This window comes from Lepisosteus oculatus, chromosome 21 (assembly GCF_040954835.1).
Source record: "Lepisosteus oculatus isolate fLepOcu1 chromosome 21, fLepOcu1.hap2, whole genome shotgun sequence".
Taxonomy (NCBI): Eukaryota; Metazoa; Chordata; class Actinopteri; order Semionotiformes; family Lepisosteidae; genus Lepisosteus; species Lepisosteus oculatus.
In genome coordinates, this window is record NC_090716.1 from 4,884,308 (window position 1) to 4,907,134 (window position 22,827).

At 36.9% G+C, this 22,827-nt stretch overlaps 1 protein-coding gene across 4 annotated transcripts in view; it reads right to left on the reverse strand.

The window, feature by feature from the left end:
- The window catches only part of ambra1a (autophagy/beclin-1 regulator 1a), a 104,402-nt gene that overhangs the window by 36,906 nt on the left and 44,669 nt on the right, over positions 1-22,827 (reverse strand). For all 4 annotated transcript variants that reach the window (XR_001477341.2, XM_015338572.2, XM_015338574.2 and 1 more), the window contains 2 exons: positions 10,322-10,432; positions 1,419-1,607 (listed from right to left, as the gene is read on the reverse strand). Coding sequence is in view for 3 of the 4 variants with exons in the window: in XM_015338572.2 (XP_015194058.2) it covers positions 1,419-1,607; positions 10,322-10,432 (300 nt within the window). In the remaining variant the exon portion in view is untranslated. The remainder of the gene's footprint in view (positions 1-1,418; positions 1,608-10,321; positions 10,433-22,827) is intronic.

Below are 22,827 nucleotides of genomic sequence, written 5' to 3' on the forward strand. Positions count from 1 at the left end.
AGAATTTTGGTCAAAGGTGCCCAGGGGGTCTTGAAATCTGGAAGGGGATTAAAAGAGGAAATGAGTTAATAAATAATGTACTTGGAAATGGATCACTGTTTTGGGGGGGGTAGTGCTTCAGCCACAGACTTTTCATGGAAATGAAAATGACCTACAGGCCTAAAGACAGAGCTAGTGCTTTATTTGAAACGCCTTTAATTCTTTTCTCTTTTTGCGCTCTTTGTATATTAGCACAGTTTTAAAAAACATACACCACGATCAGTTACAAGCTAATTCCACTCCTCCGGACATTTTTTAGCTTAATTTTTTATGGCTCAATTATGGCACCTACCCAAGATGCTAAACCTTCTGCTTCCACTTTGTTTGGAGCATAAAATAAAAAGGGTGCCCGTGGTAGTAAAAACATGATATTATTTTTTATTACCATTTTAATTGGTATTGTCAATCTACATCTCATTAAGGCATACCAGTGCGTGACATTCAAAGAAGAGAACAAGCGCAAAAAAAAAACCCAAAGGAGAGCAGCAAATTTTAAATGAGAGGTTGCTTTCAGGCAAGGCAAACTGATATATTCCACTTATTATTCATAGTGTCAAGTAGGCCTATACAGTGGTTTCTAGAATCACAAGGCAAGTTTGCTTGCTGCTCTTGTTACCCTGGATGTGACTGTTCAGATTAAGTCTACTCAGTGTGTAATCCTGACTTCTTCCCATTGAACACTATAAATACACAGAGGACTGACAACTGTAGGCAATCAATTTAGAATATTTGAGCAAACTTTCACTGGCTGCGTCTATAGTCCTGCAGCATAATTTTGATTACATTCAGATCAATCTAATGCTAGTCTTTTTCTTCTCTATTGCAAATTTAAGGGATTTCTTCAAAGTCAACATTATGTGACAATATATGTCTAAAGTGAAAACACAGTAGATGATGTGTTGGATTCTCATTAGATGGAAATCAGAAGGCATTGTTTGAAATGTCATGCTAAAATCCTTCTCTGCTGGTTCACACCCTCATCTAACTACCAAAAACCACGACCTTTCCAGATATTGTTTTTTGGCAAAGCTAGAAATGTATTTCACATCTTATTAAATACAAAACTTCTTTCTCGTCAATATATTGAATGCAACAGTAACACCAGAAAGAAATGACAGCTGAAAACTAAAATAATATTAAACAAAGAAAAGCTAATAGGTTTAGAAACACCTAATAATGTAATATTCTGTTGGCTCTACTGTTCAAATAAACCCAAATGCTACACTGAGCCCTCCTGTACTGTACTCCTGAGGAATTTAAAGGTGAACTTCTAATTCTGCAGTCATTCTTATGTGCTCAAACACAAGTCTCAGTGTTGTAGTTGGGCGAGTTTCTCTCTCCCACAAACGACTTCTGCTCTCCCAGCCCCAGGAGCTCACCGAATCTCTTGGTGTAGAGCATCTCTCCCAGGTTGTGCGGTGCCAGAGAGTACACTGCTAGGATGCCTTCATCTGGAAAACCTCGCTGGCTGCTGGGAATGAACACTGCCAGAAGCTGCCCGTCAGCAGAGATATCACAACTGGCATCATTGTAGATCTTGCAGTTCGGAACCAAAACGTTGATGGTGGCTGTTACAATGAAGGAAAGAACGTTAGTAAGGCAATCTTCAGGACAACAAACACAGAGGTCAAGATCAGCTTGCAGTACTACTTTGAAACACTATAACTATGGGAATTGCACACAATGATACTCTGTATATACTTACACTGACTAGAATTGTGCTTATGGCACTGACGTGGCAAAGATTCACTGCATTCCATTTCCAAAAGTATAGAGTAAGTTAAAATAATATAGAGTAAGTAATAAAAAGTAAGTGATCCTTTTTACTTTCATGACATTTTTTTTAACATCGGCCTTCAACTGTTTGCATTAAAATTGAATTAAAAGTGTTAATACACTTCACACCATTTGAAAACTAGAAATTGTGTGAAACATGAGGAGCCAAATAAAATGTTTCTACAACCTCAGCTTCCAGGATTTAACACAGAAGTTTATTCTAGCCTTATTCCACATTTTCCTGCCCATAATTTATACCCCCCAATAGTTTTTACTTTCAGAATCTCTATATTGGAGAATAGGAATTCAACAACAAGTTCAGTGCCAGACCAAAAAAATGGTTTTAGGCTTTGTTGTAGGTTTTTAATATCAAGTATATTTTGGAAACAAAATAATAAAAATGGAAACACTCAGCAGGCTATGAAAGATATAAGAAGCACTCACAGAGCGACAATTTATTCTGTTCTGAATTGTATTAAATTTGCCCATGCTAGGTAAAGAGGAAATGTTTTCTTTCTTTCATTTGTTAACTAAATTATAACATTCTGTGAAGATTAATCATAAAGTATTTTACAACAAACCGCAAGTCTGTAAATAAAATTTAAGTTCTTGTGCATTAATTTGTTCCGAAAAATGTAATATTTTAGGGTGCCCCAATGAAGTAAAATATTGAAATCATAACAATAAATGTATTAACTAGGTTCAGAATTCTAGCACTATAAATGAAATAGTTAAAACAAAATAATAAAGCTTCTGACTAAAAATGTTTAGTTATGCTATTACAAATGTCATTAGCACGAAACCAAATACTGTTTATTGAGTGGCTGAGGATTTAGCAGAATTCTCTCCAAGTAAATTACTTTTATAACTTCCCTGTGGAGATCAATGTTAACCAGACAAACTTCCTTTCTCAAATTTTGTGTTCTGGCAGAGCCAGTGTTTAATGAGAGTAGGTGTGTTAACTGCTCGGCAAAGAAAGGACTGTGAGCAAACAGCAGGGGTTTATGAATCAGACTGTAAAACATAAATTTACATCAAGCTGCATGCACATTTCCTGAGAGCCCTTTCATTTCTGAAATGGTGTCATAACAGCCTGTAACACCATAACCCAGAACTGTACTGGTAACACAAAACAGCTCCATGTAAAAAAAATAAAAATAAATCTGGAATCAAGACAGACAGACATGATAGCTCATCTCCAATATCATTGTTATTTACTCAAACAGTTTTGTATTTTGTACAGTTGAAGCCTCGGGGAAGGAATCAACTTTGTGAAAGATTAATGGCTGGTTGCATCAGCTGTGCAGTGCAGTGATTTGCTGGGTATTTCTTACAGGAGCGGCCAGGGCAGTGTTTTTTTCAGTTGCGGCTTTATTGATGCATTTGTTGCAGCAATCAAAAGGACAAATTTAAGAAGTAAGTCTGCAGGACCTTTGACTGAAGAGCAGGAGCAGGTTTATTTAAAATTTGGAACAGTCGAAAATCTTTGAGAACGAGCATTCCTCAAAGAAGAAAGCAATCTTAAGTTTCTAAGAGTGCGAACAATCAAATCTAGACTTTGGAGTTGTACCTGAAGCTTAATTATAAAACAGTAAGACCAAAGAAGAGGTATTCAAATTCAAATTGTGTAATATCTATTCACACCCCTGACACCTTGGCATAGATGATGCTCACTTGCTGGGTAAACTGAGTCTTGGTCTTGGACTGTCCCTGAATTGGCTCCTGATTAAATTGAGGTGCCCCATGCTTGGCGCAGAACCAACTTCCACACTAGGAAGCACTTCTCCAGCAGTACTCTATTGAATTTCTACAAAATGAGGAATATTGCAGTTTTCCTTTTTTTAAGTAACACAACGTTACATGCCTGAAGCTGAATACATGGTACATGCATGACTGGATTTGCTGGCCAATGTACAATCCAATTCCAGATGTAAAACTGTGTTAACCCTGAGACCAACATCGTTATCCCTGTGGGTAAACTGCCCATCAAATTCTTTTACAAGCGGCCTCCCTTCAAACAACAGGGGTAAAGGACAAGTTATGAGAAGAGAGTCTAACAAAAATAGGTCCTGTCCATATTTTTAAAGCTATTCTGCCATTGCTGAAAGTTAATTTGCCTAAGGGAATTGTTAATTGTATTATTTTTTTTACTTTTAATAGTCTCTACTTGTTTTCAAAACAGATGTGTTCCTTTACTAAAAGTTGTTTACTTCAAATGTGTTTCATCATATCCACCTGAGGTTTATCCAACAGGTGTATTATCCTCAGAGAGAGAATTACTAAGTTGCTCCATGCAAAGCTAGCGTAACTGTTGCTCAAAACTCTTGAGCTGTCTCTTAAACAATCCCTACACTTCACTAGAGTTAATCCTAGACTGGAAAGGGAGTCTTAGTTTCTTATTAAATAATTTAAGAATGTATTCATTTTAATTACACACGGGCAAACAATAAATTCACAAAAGCACCCTTCATGCATTCCGATATGATTTGGTGAAATCCATGAATGAATGAAGTGAAAGTAATACTATGCTGCTACAGGGGAGAAGGCAAAGTAGTTCCATGCAGTAATTGATTTTACAGCATCTATTCTGAACAGATCATTTACTTCTCACACCGAATACGCCATAAGGCAAACCAAGTAACTGCACTCGGATTTTTACAGGGTTCTTTTCTCCCCCATTTACTCCAAGGAGCAAAATATTTAGAGTCCTACACCTCTTCAACCACCCGTGTAAGATGGGGGTCAAGATCATATTGGAACATATAATTTAAGCAGAGGCAGCTCATTTTATGCTTAAATCAAACAGTTGTTAAAACTGACTTAACACACAGGCACTGCAGGCACATTGATCACCTATAGATAACACTTGTTCTTTTTGTTCAGGTGGGTAGCTGCGTCAGCATGCGTAGGCTGCAAAGGAACAAGTAATAGGTTTATTCCATGCTGAAAAAAAGAAGAAAGAAAACACAACGTTTCAGCTATGGAGCCTTCTTCAGGTGAAGACCTGAACAAGGCTCCAGGGCCGAAACGTTGTGTTTTCTTTCTTCTTTTTTTCAACATGGAATAAACCCATTACTTGTTCATTTGTTCTTTTTGCCCATTTCTGGGCCAAAGTTAACAACATGTTCTTCGCAAATGTTGGATACAAACTTTTATGATAGATTTGTACCATGATCCAAACATGTTGAAAGTGTAAAATTGCTTGCTGTGGTGTACTTGCAACAGTTCATGTGGTAATTGTCTTGGCCAGTGTGTTAAAGTGAGGTTATGATAACATAACACTTTATTTACGACATATAAAAATGATCCTACATTATAAATTAATTCAGTGAAGACATCTACATGAAGTGTAACCATATAAGCATCAACACAACTGAATAACTAGCAAAACCTTGAATCCCAAGCTAACGCTCGGTGCTCTGCAAGCAAAGCAGCAGCTCTTTTGCAAGTGGAACTCCTTCAAGAGGAAAAAGCTGTCCAGTACCTTGCAGCTACCTGAGCAAAACATACAAGAAAAACAAAGCAACTCAAAACAACAAGTATTCAAAGAACTATTTCATACTTCAGCTGAAAGTGTCCAAAAAGTAAACATTCTGTTATCAAAAAAAGTACAAAATGGTCATCACCTATGGCTGTTTTTTGTATCAGTTTCCTTTTTAAGGAGGGTAAGCAGTTTGACTAAACTGCTGCCTCAGCTTAGCTCCCTTCTTTTTCTCACTATTTTTTCATAAGCCAGAGAAGCCACAACTCATGCATTATTTATGCATCTCCCAACAGCTGTTATTGCTTTCCATACAGTGTTATCAACATTAATTATAAATAGACAACATGTTAAAGAGATTTTGTCAGCAACTAATTACCGAAATTGTCAAACTCTGTAGTTATTCCTAGTGCGATACTGCCTTGAAGGAATGGACAGCATGCAGTGGCTCTTCAGCAAACTGCTCAAAACCACCCCCAAAATCGAAAACATTGCTAAAAATTTAGAAATAATGTAGTTAAGTGTATTGTTTACTCTTGATATTAGTTCTCAAGACACTCTGACATTTACAATTTATCCTTTAAGCCACTAAACAGTTGGTTCACTAAAAAACATAACGAGCACAATGTCATCAGCTCAGCAGGACACAGATCATTGCAGTCCTCTCGGAGGATGTCACTTAACAGAACGACAGGCCTAAGAGTTTTAAAGCAATGAACCACAAGAAGGAGGTTCTTTTTGAAAAGCTGTAGGCTGTCTCAAAGCACATATGGTATTAAGGCATTATAGCATGATTTACAGAATAAGATGATGGACCTTTCCAATAACAGAAGAGGACTTTCTGGATAAGACAGAAATGCTCAATATTACTATTGTCATCCTATAACTCTCTCTTCACGGAAGGCATTAAAAAATTATTCAAAAGCAATTCATTACAAAACGCTAGTTCTGGAGGCAAACAAACTCCACATGTAAATGTGTTTGGTAAATATGTGTATAGAACCGTTCTATTAGAGATTGAAAATGTACAAATTTGATAAAAAATAGATTGCTAGTACGTTATTACAGTTTTACCTCCTCAATCTGAAATAAACTGCTGCCAACTGTTATTACAGAACAACATCACTATAGATCAACTCGAATAACTGCACAGCTGAGGAACGTGCTTAGAAAATCTATTACCTTCATTGAAATATTTTCTTGCATGATCTATCTCTTTGTATATACCTATTTTAAGAGAATCACATCTAGCACTTTTGAAACAGCAATTTGAGGAAAACAAGTTTAACTGCTGTCAAATTTCTGACCCCACAAGAAGGGGTCAGCATAAACAGCAGGAAGGGAGAATGTCTTTTTAGAGCTACCAAACTAGCTTTTGTTCCCTTTCCCAAACCTGCTTCAGCATAAAGCATGCTGTCTGACATCTCGGCACTTTCCTCTTGCCAGAGTTGTCTTAAACGTGTCTTATTTTACCTCCATCCCATTTCAGAGGACTGTGGTAGCCAATTCTGTGCTTTATATGCAGGGAAGAAATGCAAAATTGTCACTACACGCTTTTTCAGCTGAAGCAGTCAGAAGACGGGCCATCAGTTGGCAAGCCTTTTCACAACACAGAGCAGGTTGCATAATGAAACTGCATATAAAAGTGAAGTCTGTGACATAAATATTTTGTGCTGTAGTTAATTTCATGTGCTCCTGAGTTATGACAACAGTACATCCGAGATTCAGCATGGCACACTCAGAGGCAATTGAGATACAAAAACTACACTAGCTGACAGACTACAAATCATTTGAATTACTCTCCTCATACAGTTCTGAAACAATCCTTCACAAGGTAAAAACCTCTACAAATCTAGACGGGTTCTAGACTAGAGGCTTGTAAATCATGCACAATGTAATACTACCATGGGACTCCAACCATGGAAGCCGCAGAAATTATAGACAGAACTGTAGATCCCAACTGAATCATGTGTAGAAATCAGAAAGGGTTTATAGGGAAATCACGGGGGTTATTGCTTTTCTTACAAACGTGTTAGATGCACTCAATAACGATCCTATCACAGCATCACATAAATTTGTATTATTGCCAGTGTACCATCAACACCTTGTTACAATCCAATAAATTTTCACCTTGCGGTTCGAAAGCATCTTTAGTACCTGATCTAAGAAATACTCCCAAGGTCAAAACCAAGTGCTGGTTTTCTGTTTTCTCTTCTTAAGCAGTGTTTACCAGTAGGATATCAGTCCATTTTCAGGGCTATAGTCCTCAGGTCACATCTGCATTAAGTGGGACTGAATGGCGCTTATTTGAAATGGGAAGGGTATCGCCTCCTCTGAGAACAGATCCCATTATTCACACTTCAGCACTCTGTTGAAGTATAAGCTTATAACAAAGGGTTATTTTTTACCACATTGTTTGACTTTCTGTTGGCACAGTATAGTTTGGCCTTTTGCAACCTATAAACTGCTTTGCTCTCAGTCAGCCTTTATAAAGCACCACAAAACATCAGCACCCCAAACCTACAAGATTCTCCTTCATGTGAAGTCTAAGAGCAGAGTGGTGCTGGAAATCTCTCATGTGCTGTATTCTGTTTTCTGTACGCCTAGACTGAAAATCCCCCAGGTATTGAAACAACAATATGACCACAGCCACTATATGTATTTCTTACTATTTTACCCTATCTTGCTTGTGAAAAGCTAACTTAAGTATAATTTCACATCAAGATCATCAATATAAGTGCAGTTCTTCTAAGATACTTGATGTGTAGCCTAACATTTCTTTCATAAATACAACACATTAACCAATACTGCACAGAGCAACTGAACACATTGCCTAACATCTGGAATCAAAATTATAGATACAGAAAACAGTAATGAGATTAATTATTTTAAGTTTTATTTTTTACTTAAGATGATACATACAAGTAGGACTTGGTCTCCATTTCTGTTTGTTTTAATAGAGCTGTTCACTAGAGAATTATACCGACCGTGTGAAACTCATTACACCTGTGAGTCAGTGTGCATCTCAGGTAAGCCAATGTAAGAAGTAAAAGAAAGGCCACATTTAGCTACACATAACAGTAAGTTTCCCTAAAACATCATATAATCAAACACTAAACATTACACTAGGAACGAAAGCACTCTAATTAGACTAGCTGAAACCTGTTCCAAAAAAAATACCAATAATACACTCAAAGAGCCTGAAAGAGAATAATTATGAGAGAAAATTACTTGTGTTCTTCCTGCATCAAAAGACCTTTGAAATTTGTGAAGGGTAATGATCTTCCATGTTACTATTACTGAAGAGTCCCATGGTAATGGACTAGGACTTATTCAGTGTCGGACCTGGAGTAATTAAGTCAGCTTCTGAGGACTTATTAAAATCATGATAGTAATGTGCATAAGAAGTATGTTTTAGGTACAATCTAAACACAGTATGAATTACAATTGCAAGCTTTTGAAATATAATTTCAGCTTTGGATCAATCTCAGAAGGATGAAGGGTAATGGGTCCAAGGCCTGGACTCACTGCTCTGTGGGATACATCAGCTTCCTGTCAATATCACCAAATGAATATGTTCATAAAATGTGGGGTACAATTAAAGAAAAATCGACAACGTAAGAGAATACATCATTTCTGGGTAAAAAAAAATGTCAGTCTCTGGCTATACATCTGATCTCCAGGTGAGCTGTACAAGGGGTCATTCTCTCTGACTGGTTATGACCTATGGATCACAACTAGCAGGAAATAAAGATCTGGGTATAGATTTTCCCTGGACTGTTTTTTCCTCAGCACATGGACGTACAAAAAGTAGCCAGGTGGATAATTCATCGCCTCAGGAAGAATTCACATGAGGATTTTTCCCCCCAGTTTGCTTGACTTTTTCCAATTACATCATAGTTGTCTCATTATTTGCAAATCACCCAGCAAGAAGGAGAACCTATAAAAAAGTAATAAAGATATTTCTGTGCTGAATATAACAAAGACTTATTAATTGCTATTTACAACAAGCTCCATGGTGCCATCCTTGACAAAAGTATGCATTTTACCAATAACTGATAAGGCCAACACTTTAAACATGAAACCCAGATAACTGAATATACAATATTTCCATAAACATAAAATCTGCAACGCCTTATCATTTTCTGATGAGCATATTATTCATAACCAGAGCACGATGGAGGCATTACTCTCACTTAAAATGCAGTTAATGACCACTGCTTCATAATATGCATGTTTATAGTTGGGATAATTTGAAAATAAGATTATGGCAATTTTTGTTAATGCTAAACAGATACAAGATGTGTGTTAATCCAGTAATGTCAATTAAGGTGTTATTGCTGGTAACATTAGACAATGCAAAAGTTACACAAACCGTATTCAAATGATATTAAAGTAAATCAGTTTCTTAAAAATAAAAACTAGATATTTCCTGAACAAATTTCTTAGGAAATTCTAGACTGAATTGATAACCCATCTGAAAACCTGTTTTCAATTACACAAATGACATTTGTATTGCACAGAACTCAAAAAGCATTTTAATGGTGCTACTACTCTTCAAAGAGCAAGATGTCATCAAAAATAATCCTGTGTGTTGAAAATATATTCTATAAAGTGGGTCACCATGTAGGTTTCATCCACAAGGGAACTAAGGATGTACAGCTATGGAGATACAGCTCTGTAAATTATTCACAAAGACCAGAGCCTGTGTGATTTCCTGTGGATCAGCGTTGTTTTGCTGGTCAAAAAAAAAAAGATAGAAATATCTGGAACTTGACCCATTTGACTGCTTTCTCAATAAAACAATTGGATGATTCTGACTAACTCAATTGCTATTCAGTCCTACAACACTTTCAAACTTTCACATGACAATCATCCCTCCAAGACATAACAACAAGGAAATTAAACAAATAACCTAAAATAATTTGGTTATATTAGTAAAAAAATATATTTTTTCTTTGGTAAGGGAACCAAGAATCGGTACAGAAGCAGAAATATAGATAAATATAGATAAAGTAGTCTTACCGTTACTGATCTCAGGAAGGTCAAACTTGGTGAAATCCCACCACTGCAGCCTGTAGGTTGTATTTGCTATGTTGCTGGCGACTGCTGATTGTCCATCTCCAATAACAGCACCTGCAGAAACCAGAGCATTTATTAATACCTCCCATACAAAAGGAAACCTGTAGCCATCACCTCAGTCTTTTTTTTTTCTCGAATGATCTTTGAGGTTTAAACACCAGTTGAAAATCTGTGGAGAGAATTCTGTACGACAGAGTTCCTGAACAGAAAAAAAACAACAGCCAGTGCAAGGCTTTGAGTTTGTAATCCCTTCTTAAAGGACTTTCTGCAAAATGACGTGGCCCAAGGTGAGAAAGTGATCTGGGCCTTAGTCATAATGCAACATGCCCACTTGTTTCCAATATTTACATTTTCCAATGTTTATTTTAATACATCCAATATTTTAGATGTAACCAAAACTGATGTACCCATCAAATGCAACTTCAACAGAGCTGGGTCTTCTTTCTGCCCGGTAGAGAACTCTTATCCAGATCTGGGTTTGTAATTAGCAATTGGTGGGTGAGCTTTCTACTTCCTGTTCCACAACAAAGCCATGTTACTTTGATTTACACTGATTAGGCATACACCTTAACCCTCCTAAATTTATCAACTTACAACTTACAATTGCTACAGACGGACATTTTGGCATATTTTTTCACCTTGTGTGTATATTTCTGATAAATAAGTGAATCTGCTACATTATGATGCAAAAGAAAAAAATGAAACAGGATTCTTCCGTGTTAGGTCAGATGTCAGGTAAGTTTCACACCGGCCTGTAAGCTTTACTTTATATCAAGGGGATTCGAGGCCATGACAGATCAAAGGCTGGACCATTGGGAATGAACATAATTTATAAACCATTTAACACAAGTAACTAAAAGCGCTTACACGAAGCACATTTACCTGCCTCATATTGAAGGTTTTCTGGGATTAATATCCCCTACAACTTTAAAGTTTGGAGTTTCCACTTATTCAAATTGAAAAAAATAATAAATAGAAGAACAGGCATTGTAGTCATTAAGTAGTCTTATACTATGTGGAAAACTGCAGTCGTTTCACTTAAAATTGCAACAGGTATCACAATCCACAATTCCAAACATACACCGTAATTCGCATTTTAAAATATCCACACTCCCAATTACCCCGAAGTTTAATATGATGAGTTATTAAACCCCAAAAGGTTCTGTTTGCTCAGCAATGAAAGGATAACATTTTCACTGTCACAGGATTACAGGAGCTTTTCTAATGTTGTGTGGGAGGTGTGTGAAGCGGGTGGCAGGAAACAAAAACTTAACGAGGAACAATTCTCTCTCCCCTTTCTCCTTGAGAGTACACATCCCAGAGCAATAACAGCTGGCACTCCTTGCTCCCCAGCTGTGCACTAATCCACCACATAAATGAGTACAAATACTAAATGCGTAGGTTTGAAGGTCACGCCATCCTAGTAGTAGTTGTCACAAAGGAGTCGGAAAGTTCCAAGTATATTTACAATACGATGCATAAGGCCTTTGTTTTAAATAACGCTGACTCCATGAACTTAAACTTCACTTTGCGCTCCATTCCTGCATAACTCAAAAGGCCAAGAAGCCATTCTTCAGCTTTATTGAGTCAGCTGTTCTTCTTGATTAGGGACAAAACACATTTGGGGTCATTCTAATTTTATCTTAAATAACAATAAAAAAAGATAATTTCCTAAGAACCACTATGAAGGACTGATAGGATCAAACAGGGTCTAACAATTGTACATTGTTCTGTATTTTTAACAATGAAAAGTCATTAAAAAAAAACAATGAGAATATTGTAGTTAATGGAAACATTAGCAATTTCATACAGAAAACAGCAATGCAGTAACTTCTCCAATTGTACATAGCAAAAGCACTTGAAAGGTGAACAGGGGGAGTCTCTCCTCCTCTCCCAAAGCTAAATTACTATTCCATTTTAGAAGTAATGTGTGTCAGACCTCAGAAAACCAATATGATACACCAGAAAAAATGCCCTATATTTTCTCTTTCTTTTTCACAATGATATAAACAGATATCTCTAGGATAACCAAAATAACAATATTTCTACATCCTGTTACACACTCTAACTAAATTATAGCAGGGGCACAGCATTGTATATGAGCTACTTAAAAGTCCATTTACAGAGCTGCAGACCTGAATTCAACCCTTGGATTAGATTTAATTCTCATTGTGCACTTTAAAGTATGCAATGCAGACATAAATACCTATTAAGCTACTCCCATTTTTTTTTACTGCTTTGCATCTTCCCATTGATTACAATGGGAGATCTTAACTATAATAGCTTATGCCAGACAGATGAGTACTGTAATGTCACATCTGCAGTCTTAGACAATAACATTGACAACAACACAGCAATACTGCAGTAATGGGTTTTCCTTAATTCTGTTGAAATCAGAAGATCTTATGCAATGCACTTAATTTCACAGCTATTACTTATAGCAATATAATATAACATTTCCATCACCTTACTTCACTTACACTTTTACATACCACCCAAAAAACGGATAATATATGATCCAGGATTAGATGTACATTTGGAAATTACCAATCACAAATCAAACAAGGAACAAATACCTAGGGAACGTCTATATGCAAAGACAAAGCATCTCTGCATGTACATAGATCTACTCTAATGATCAGTGTCTACAGGCCACTTCCACAACTGAATGGCTTTCTATGGCTTAAACAATACTGATATACTGCAGTCATAAAGACATTCACATTTAAACAAAGCAACGCTGGAGGACACAAGCATATATCTATGTTATTCTCAGTCCTCCGAAATAATGGAATAATTCTAGACTCTTGGATTAACTCACATAAGAACAAGCAAGGTCAGTGCTAAAGGCCAGTTCTGTTTTCATTTATATCGTTTAACACACTAAGGGCAAGCTAATGTGCTTGTTAATGTTCAGCTGTACAATGTAAAGAAAATATTATGGTCTTTCCTGAAATTCAGGTACAAAACACAAAACATCTCATTTGAAAAATCTCAATCTCATTCTGAAATCTGGTGAAGCTTTTTAGTCTAGTGTCACATTATATACTGACTGCCACCCACTTTGATAAGCGGATTTCCTGATTGATTGAAAATAAAGCTACAGTTGTGTAATTTCTCTAAAAGCAAACTAAAACTAAAGGTACAGCATAAATTACCCATATCAATTAATGTAAAAAACTTCCTTACTCGGAAATTGGCACAGATTTTCCCTGCAGGGAGAACTGTAACATCTAGCATTTTTCTTGTAAAAGTACAGAAAGAGCTGTCAGATACATCAGTTTGCCAGCAAAGATGACTAAAAAGAATCTCTGTCCAGGGCTAGTAATGTTTTTCTGTAATACGCCATGAAATAATACTCCACAGTGATAAAAAGATTGCAAACCTTGCTACTGGTATGACACAGTTGGAATGCAAATTTAATTATGCTAGTAACTGCATAAGTGACTGTTATCCTGTATGCTTATGTTTTTATGAAAGTATGTATATTAAGAACATTGCTTCCCTGTTCTACTCTTGAAGATTAGGATGAAAAACACCATTCTCAGCATAAAGCATTTTAAGAAAATTAAAATGATCATTATCAGAGATCAACTACAGTTCCAAAGGCCCAGAGTAAAAATTAACTTTTCTTATTCTTGTAAATTCTTCATGTAAAATATATGAAAGCAACACTGGTTTAAGTACAAACAAAAAGTTGCAATTAGTCATACAATAACTGGAAGGGAAAAAAAGAATCATGCTTCAGACAAAAGACAAATTCAGTCTGTAGGATGGACAATTAAGTTACTCACTGCATCATGCAAAATACTATTAAATCTACTGATGAGAAAAACTTAATATGCCACTATTAGATATGCTTAGTTGACATAACGTTATCAAACCTTAACAGACACTGTCCACAGTTTGACGGATTAAATACTTAATGTTTATCTCCTATAGCATGTAAATGGGTTAAATCTCATTAAAGCCTCAAGTATTAAAGCAAATACAATAACGTTATAGGGCAACTACAAATAACCATAAACTCATTACTACACCGAGTGATTTTCCAATATTAGAACTTTAGGTCAAACATGTCTATCAGATACAAAGGGACCCACTGGTTAGGATTAAGGCAAGCAGATATAAAAAAAAACTTTTAAAAAACCACCTTAATTTCAGAGTTAAAGAGAAAACTTGACAAACAGGGCAGTATGATGGTTCAAAGTAGCTTGTTTTTCATGAAGGGGTAGCTATAATCATTTTCAATTCAAGGACAAAATTTGAAGTACTGTACGTGAAGGGAATAAGTCACAGCTCCACAGATGGAGAACAATTTGTGCCTGAATTCTGCAGTAGCGATATCTGGTCCACAGTGGGACTCGGGCATAGAACTACAAAGTATTTTACTGTAATCTGATTAAGATCCACCTGAACGTGAAATCAAAATGAAAACAGTTAATGCGTCACACAGAAGAGTTTCCAGGATGACAGTTAAGAGTGTTAACAGAGTTTTCAGGATTGCACTATCTGCACTTTGTATGCCAGTGTCCTGTCTGTATTTGCACTGTGGACCAGGAGGAACGATATTTCCATAGCCATATTTGTATATGGCTGTAATGACAAATAAATGTGAACTTGAACTAATGAGGGGGAAAAAAAGAAAGAGAAAGAGAAAATCAGGGCTTTCGGAGGTGATGTCCAGAAATAGGATTTTGACTGCCGAAACTCAGCTGCTGTCAAGCGAGTTCCCGACGCTCAAAATGCTCCCTCTCTTTCCCGGGCAGCCAGGTTTCCCTGACAGATTGAAAACTGGTTCTCCACGCGCTGTTAGGCATTGTGACAGAATGGCTGCCATGAGATGGACACAGGGCGGCAGCTTACGGGGGAAAAAAAAGAACCTGCCTCCCATCTCACCTCTGCGTGGCTCTTATTGAGCCCGCAGCCGCGGCGGCTCGGAGCAGACTGCGCTGCGCGGCCCGCGCTCTCAGAGGAACGGCCCTCTCACGGCCATTCCCAGTAACTGTTGATGGACGCCATACAGGCGGGCAAAAAAAAAAAGAAAAATGATGCAACTCTCCCTTTTAAAAATAAAGCTTCTCTTTCTCCTTGGTGCTCCGGTATATACTGTATAATAGCTATATATATATAAATACGGAAATGCTCGATTCTTCAAAACTTTAATTTCCATTTCTACTGTCACGCCATATTAGCGGCAGCTGCACCCACCTTTTGTGCAGCCTTTAGCCTCCAGTCTGCATGATGTAGATATTCTAATTTATCAGTCACTGTGGAGAAATAAGAGCATTTTCCATGGATTCCAAACACACAGAGGGGCTTTTTCTTCACAGTCGGCAAGGAAAAGCTGGGGCAATGATGAGTTTGAGCTTCACTGTGACATTTATGAAATAATTTGCAAGCGCAGAGAGCCGTGATAAAGGCTTTAAGTAAACATGAAAAGCAATTAGGATGAAAGCTTCGCTACCCCCCCACAACTCTTTCTTATTCATTAATGGAATATTTCTGCTTCATGAAAATGATGGAATTTTGCACAGGTGTCAAGCTTCTTCTTAAGATTAACAGTATATTTACATCTACGAGATGTATTCTCCTGTCCCTGCCTTTTAACCAAAGGCAGACCCTCTTTCAGAAACCTAATCCACTTTCTTTTCCAGGCAATCCCCTCACTCTCGGGACTCTCCTTTGGAGAAGTGCTGGATGTTACTTCATCCCCAGAGTTAAGAGCTGACAGATTGTTCTGTTCAACAGGCACCATGAAGCCAAAGTTAAGCATCGTGGGCTACAAACCAAAAAAACACAAGAGAATGCCAATGCTACTCTGAAACAGACAGAAACAAAAGTCACTGCAGCATTATCCAAGAGCACTACAGTATCTTTCAGACAAGAAATAAGATGCATTTAGAAATATACTGTCCTTATATGCAAAACAATGTGTTCATATTAAAAATAAAGACAGCTGCATTAACTGTAGTTCTAAGACCACGTTTAAATGTAAAAAAGAACACATCATTACACATAAATTTACAGATATCCCTTGATCTTTCATCCATAATTCCTGGATAACAATACAATAGCACAACATAACAGGATTTATACAATAGTAAAAGGACTGAGACAGAACTCTAGATTAATAGTAAAACTATATTCAAAAACATTTAATAGGATTGCCTTTGCCTTACCGAATAAAGAAATTTAAAGCAATTATCTTTCGCAAGCTAGCTTTGCTGAAGCCATGTCAGCCTTTGCTTATGACGATTACAGCCTTAAAGGAGAACATTAATGAACATGTATGCTACAGTGAAGGTGCTGGAGGAGAGGCTGTATTTCCAATAAGATGATTCCGTTTGTTAATTTAAACCAGTCGGTATCAGCACTGTCATTCCGACTGGATTAACACTCTCTGCTTGAGTGCTTTGACAAACACCATGAAAAACAGGCCAACTGCAGCTGTGCAAAGAAAAGCACACACTTGAAATGAACATCAGCAAGAAAAATATCGACAATTTAACCTGTGACGTCGGTTAAGAAGCCTGATCCTGGATGTGCTGACCAGATCTTCCACTGTATTTAACTTGTGCAGCTACAAGAATCCTTTTTGTTGAGGAGGATGTGCTATTGAGTGATGACTCTATAAAAAAGATGCAATGCAAGTGACTGTGTTCAAATTAAAGCAAAAACTTTGCTATGAGTCCTTTTAAATTTTACTTAGAAAACCCTAATTATTTTAATGATCTTCTACCTTAAGTCATCAATCCCGAAAAGGGGCAGAAGTACCTTCCGGCTTCATCCACCACAGCAGGGGTAAAATAATGCTTGGGGGGGGAAAACAACTGACTTAATAAATAGAGGTCTGTGGCTCTATGTTCCTAACAGTGAAAAACATTAATATAATTAAAGTGAACACATACATCTTCTTCTCTGGAGTGGGCAGTGCAATTTCTTCCACTGTCTGAATAATTACCTCCACAAGCCACTTCAGTTTTTATACTGCACAGATATTCTGGTTGCAATCCACTGGAATGCAAACAAGGGCAGACCTTATGTTACACAGATAAAAATAAGACTGAGGGATTTGTAATAAAAATCGCCTAAAGCAGGCCTCTTTGGCACTGATTTTCTAAAGCCAATAGTCTTTTCAAGGTTACAAGAGGAAAATGCAGGCAACCTTGAGCAAGAAAGTACTTTAGTTTGTGCCTGAAGATGTTACAAATTCCCATCTTTACTGACTGAATCTGTACACTGCATACAAATTATACAGCAGAAAGAGGCCTACAGGAGCACCGTAATTTACCACTTACTATACCCCACAACTGTACTTGGCTCTAACAGGAACACAATGAAACTATCAGCAGCTGAAAAACTCTAATGATAAAAAAGTAATAATAAGCTCATGCTATGAGGATTCTACCATTCTCAGCAGCACATTCATAAACACTAATCTATGCATTGCTAAAAGAGTTTACAAATGATGCTGACCTCTGGGGGAGACATGCTTTTGTTTTGCTTTTTTTCGAAACTGCGTGACCCAATTCAAAATAATACACCAAGTACTTGAAGGACAATTTAATTGCAGTTTTTCTGTAGCAAATTTACCCTTCAACTTGCCCTGAAAAAACTAAAGCTGACTGTCTGATCTTTAAACAGAATTAAGGCTGAGGGTTTCACACCAGAGGCAAGAGTACAACAGATTTACAGATGCAGAGGAACCAATCCCAAACTGTATAACAGTCCAGCAGCAAAAGCTTTCTTCGAACCTGCAGAATCCAAAATAAGCCACTTCTTACTCAGATCAGCTTTGCCCTGCTTTTAACGTAAAGTGTTCAGCAACTTACAACAAAGCAGCGCAAGGTTTTGATATCATACCACACAGTATAAAATATGGTAATTTGTTTCCGACATGCATGAATGTTTAAGTAAAATGTGGACGTGTAGATTGTGTAGATTATAAGTATTGGGGATAAGTAGACAGTCAGATAAAGAATTGATAACAAAAAATGATCTTTGCTACAACTGATTTAACAACTATCACCACACTCGTCAGTATAATCCCCCAGAAAAGAAAAGCAGCAGGCTATTAATACTCTGCAGTAAAATAAATACTTCAGCTGCAGAGATAAGGACAGACACCAAACACTGTAGAGAGCACATGCTTGGCAGTGCACTTACAAATCACATCGCCTGACTGGAAAAAGAATCACATGTTCAGTAATAGTAGGTCTCCTTGAAGATTCAGTCCCTGATACCAAATCAGAAGAGTGCCGTTTATCTGTAAGGCCAAAACTAATTATAATAATGCAAATATATGCATGGTAGCCTTCTGCAATTTCAAGAAGTATTATTTATAGCATGAGGAAGGATTTCAATTACACGGTGACTGACACTGCAAGGGCCATTACATTTTCTGCGACGACAGTCTCCACATACATAAAAAGTTATGTAATACAATTCTAATGCAGAACACTAGTTAAGGCAGGTTCAGTTTGTAGTTCACCATCTTAACACCCGGCATTATAATGTGGGCAGCAATCCAAACAATCCTCAACAAAAGACTTTGGCTGTTGCGCGTAGCAGTCTGTCCAAACGTGACAGATTTTATTGTAAGCTCTGTTTATATGCATATATTTCAAAGACACCATATCATGCATTAAAAATAACATTAATTTCCCTCAGAAATCTGTCCTTTACAATAATAAAAAGTACCTGAATCATACCCAAAAGGCTCTGGTAAAACAAGTACTGAAAAAAGAACATATAACGCATTAGTGAAAATAGCAGAATCTTTCTTACGTTTTCTTCCTATACTATACTTGTACTTCTATATAAAACAAACTATTTATATTGACAAAAACTGCCCAGTTCTTGATGGGCAGCTATGAAGAGTCACCTGGATTCATTTCTGTTTCCCTGTTTATTTACTTTATCGAGTAACCATCTTTTTGCCAGCTGTTCCTTTGATACATATTTGTCTTCATAACAAATCTGCCATTAATTAATTGGGGAAATATTAAAACCTAAAATGTCTGAGTGAATGAAAATGATCGACCTCGGCTAAAGACTACGGTTGTACATTTATCAAAACTACTACAAGATATTCAATTTTTTAATACTGCAGTTCTTTTTTAATTAGATCTTCATTTATACAGGATTGAAAGAAAATGCACAAAAAAACACCCACTAGTGAAAAAAATATCCTAGGTTAGTATGGTGCAATATTTGTGAGGATCAGAGGCATTTTAGCACAACTGTGTTGCAATTACACTGTATAGTGTTACATTGTGAATAAGATCAACAGGTATTGTGACACAATGTTTAACAAATGAATCAGAATGATAACAATTTTACTTAATTTTCACTATCACTTTCAACCCCATCTTTGCAAAAACTTAATAATTCATTAACACTGATTGTTTAACAAATGAATCAGAATGATAACAATTTTAGTTAATTTTCACTATCACTTTCAACCCCATCTTTGCAAAAACTTAATAATTCATTAGCACTGATTTTCTTTTGATGCATTAATGTATCAAAACCCTGCAAAAACATTTCAGAAAGTCAAAACACTCTCCACATTAATGTAGATATGCAGGAAAAATGTATTTGCTGCTGCATGTTAATTATATTGAGACCAATTACTGTCTTTTTCTGCGGCTGTTTTGCCGGTGTGAATTATCTCCAGACACTGGTGTTCAATGTAAAAGCGCAAACAAGGGCCTCATCACAGCATTCTGGAGGCGAGGCAAGAACAAAAACCACGAACTAGCAAAGCGGTCTGGGGGAAGAGAGGTCTTCACTTTATAGAGAAAAAAGACTGCCTAATTCATTTTTGCAGTATAAACTGTCAAAGTAAAACTTTCCCAGACCAATCAAATAAACGGGGAACAATAACCCTTGTGAAAACTAATTTTAACACACCTCTTGCTTTGAACCAAAAAGTTAATTATTCTCCCTATGCGAAATGTGTTCCTTACAATAAATCAGCTAGTATAACTGCAGGGATATTTTAATTAATTCTATGGTTTCATAAAGAAATCACCATTTTATTACGGCGCAAGCTGAGGTGTTTCTCTGGAGTTAGTGTTCTCTGGCATAAGGATTAACTGAGAAATTATTTTTAATTCAATGCCACTATGTATTTTTATATGCAAATGTTTCAACCAAGCTAGTTTAATTGCAGGCAAATCTGAACTTTTAATTCAGAGTATGGATGACAAAAAATGGTACTGCATAGTGTCTCTCACGAATAAGCTTTTGGACACTGTTTAGTCATAAAAACCATGCAGAAGAGCTCTGTGTAAAAAGGGTCACTCCATTAAAAGAAATTAGGTTTATATGTCAGACTTCATGCTCTGAAAAGCCAGAAACAATAGCTACGAGGCTTTTGTGAACACAGGAGAATACACGACGAGGGCTTGCTTTCATCCTAGCCAAGTGAAGACAGATACACGCCAGGCACAAGGTATTTAAGTTAAGAAGTAAAACCATAGGCTGAGGGGAGAAATAAAACCAGAAGCGACACTGGAAGAGTGACAGAGAATAAGCACACTAATGGCTTTTCCATTAGATTTGGTTCATTAGACAAGAGCTCATCTGACAGATCTCCCGCCCTGCCCCTGTCCAAGAGCCTACCTCATTCACAAGAACGCTTCTCAAAGTCTGGGAAGCCCCCATGGCAACTTAAGAACTTAAGTCACAAAAAAGGTCTATATTTAAACATGCCTCTCTGTTATTATCAATCTGAATCCATTTTCATAGCTGCATGAAGCATTAGGATATTAGTAGTCAACTCTTTTCCTACTCATGTATTTAAAATTGAATATGTCAAAGCAATCATGACCAAAAAAAATCAAGGATATTGCGCTTTCAAAACTGGGATGTCAAATGGGAGGCATGCAGCTAAAGTACTCTTGACTTTTTCTTGTCAAGCTAAGCTTTCCTACAACAGCGCTCTCCACTGTCCAAAGAATATGACAGAATGAAACAGAGTTACAGGAGTATAACCACTGCATGGGTCCACAGATCAGAGTAAACTTGAATTTTCATTTTCAGTTTTTCCCCAAACCTGCTTGCGATGTGTTTTAGGTAGCTGGCCCATTACTTTGAGATTCTCCTGGCTGTAAGGCTATTAATGTTGCTTTTAATAAAATGGTTTCAGTCATTCATCAAAATCCCTGGAGGACAGCTAGGAATCACTTACCAGAAGGTCAGACAACCTCTGATCTGTTGCCACACAGCTCTACCAACAGGCTTAATGCAACACCAATGAGATGAGTGCTGTCCATTATTCTGCTGTCACTCTTCATTCGGTTCAGCTCCAGGATCTGGATTTCAGAAAACCAAGGCCTTTTCTTCTCGTGATGTGAAAGAGTGAAACTAATTAAGTTGAAACTTAAAACAGGACAAAATGTAGGCTCCTACATTATGGAAAGACTCATAACTGGAAAATGTCAAAAGCAATTTTTAGAAATCATTGGCGCCTGGAAGTATTGAATTCCAAATGAATCATGCCTTATGATTTCCCACTGAGGCACATGCCCACAAATCCATGTTTGTTAGATGCAATCTAGAGTCAACTCTCAGAAACATTAGGAAATTTCTTTTGTTTTGCCCTTTTGGTTGGGGCAGAAAATCTGAAAGCAATGCTTTTAAGAAATACTAGAATTTGGGTGCATCTAAGGAAGTTAGCAGGTACTGAGAAACACTGCAAATCTGTGTGGTGAGCTCTGGTAGTGGTGATGGACTGGTAGACAATGGCATACCCCTCTTTCTTTCTGGTATGATAACGACACTTTCATATCCACTTTCAACCACAGACAGCTCCAGGTGGACGTGTTTAACAGTGCTTCCTATGATGTAGTTTTTTTCTTGTATCTTTACCTCAAGTGGCAATATTCAGTATTAAAATACAAAAATATTTATTTTGTACTATAAACAGCTTAAAAGGTAAGAAAATTCCATATGCTTCTCAAGGGTGTTTAAAGGCTAGGAGTTGAGGGATATCTAAAGTTGACAAAATATAACAACTCCCTATGAACAGTTTAAAAAGCCAACGCTGATTAAAAGTCGCTGAAGTGTGAATATTGCAACAAGAATAACACAACACAAATAACTGACAAAGGATTTTGGTTTGATAGGAGACAAAAAGATGCAACTATTTTTTCTCTAGCAGTCAACCTCAATTATACACATGCCTACATATGGAGCTTTCTCATCCTCTTTTATTACACAGTAATCACAATGTTTTTGTAATCTCCTTTAAACTTTGGACCAGTTGCTAAACAGAAAGAGAAAAGATGCAAAAAAAAAAAGAAACACTTGGCAACAAAAGATGTGATTCCGTGTTTTTTAAACATCAATCCGACTGTGGCGGAACTGAATTAGCCAAGCCATTTTGAGTTTCACCTGCAAGTCAAAAGAACAGTAATAAATCTGCATTCCTGCAGAAG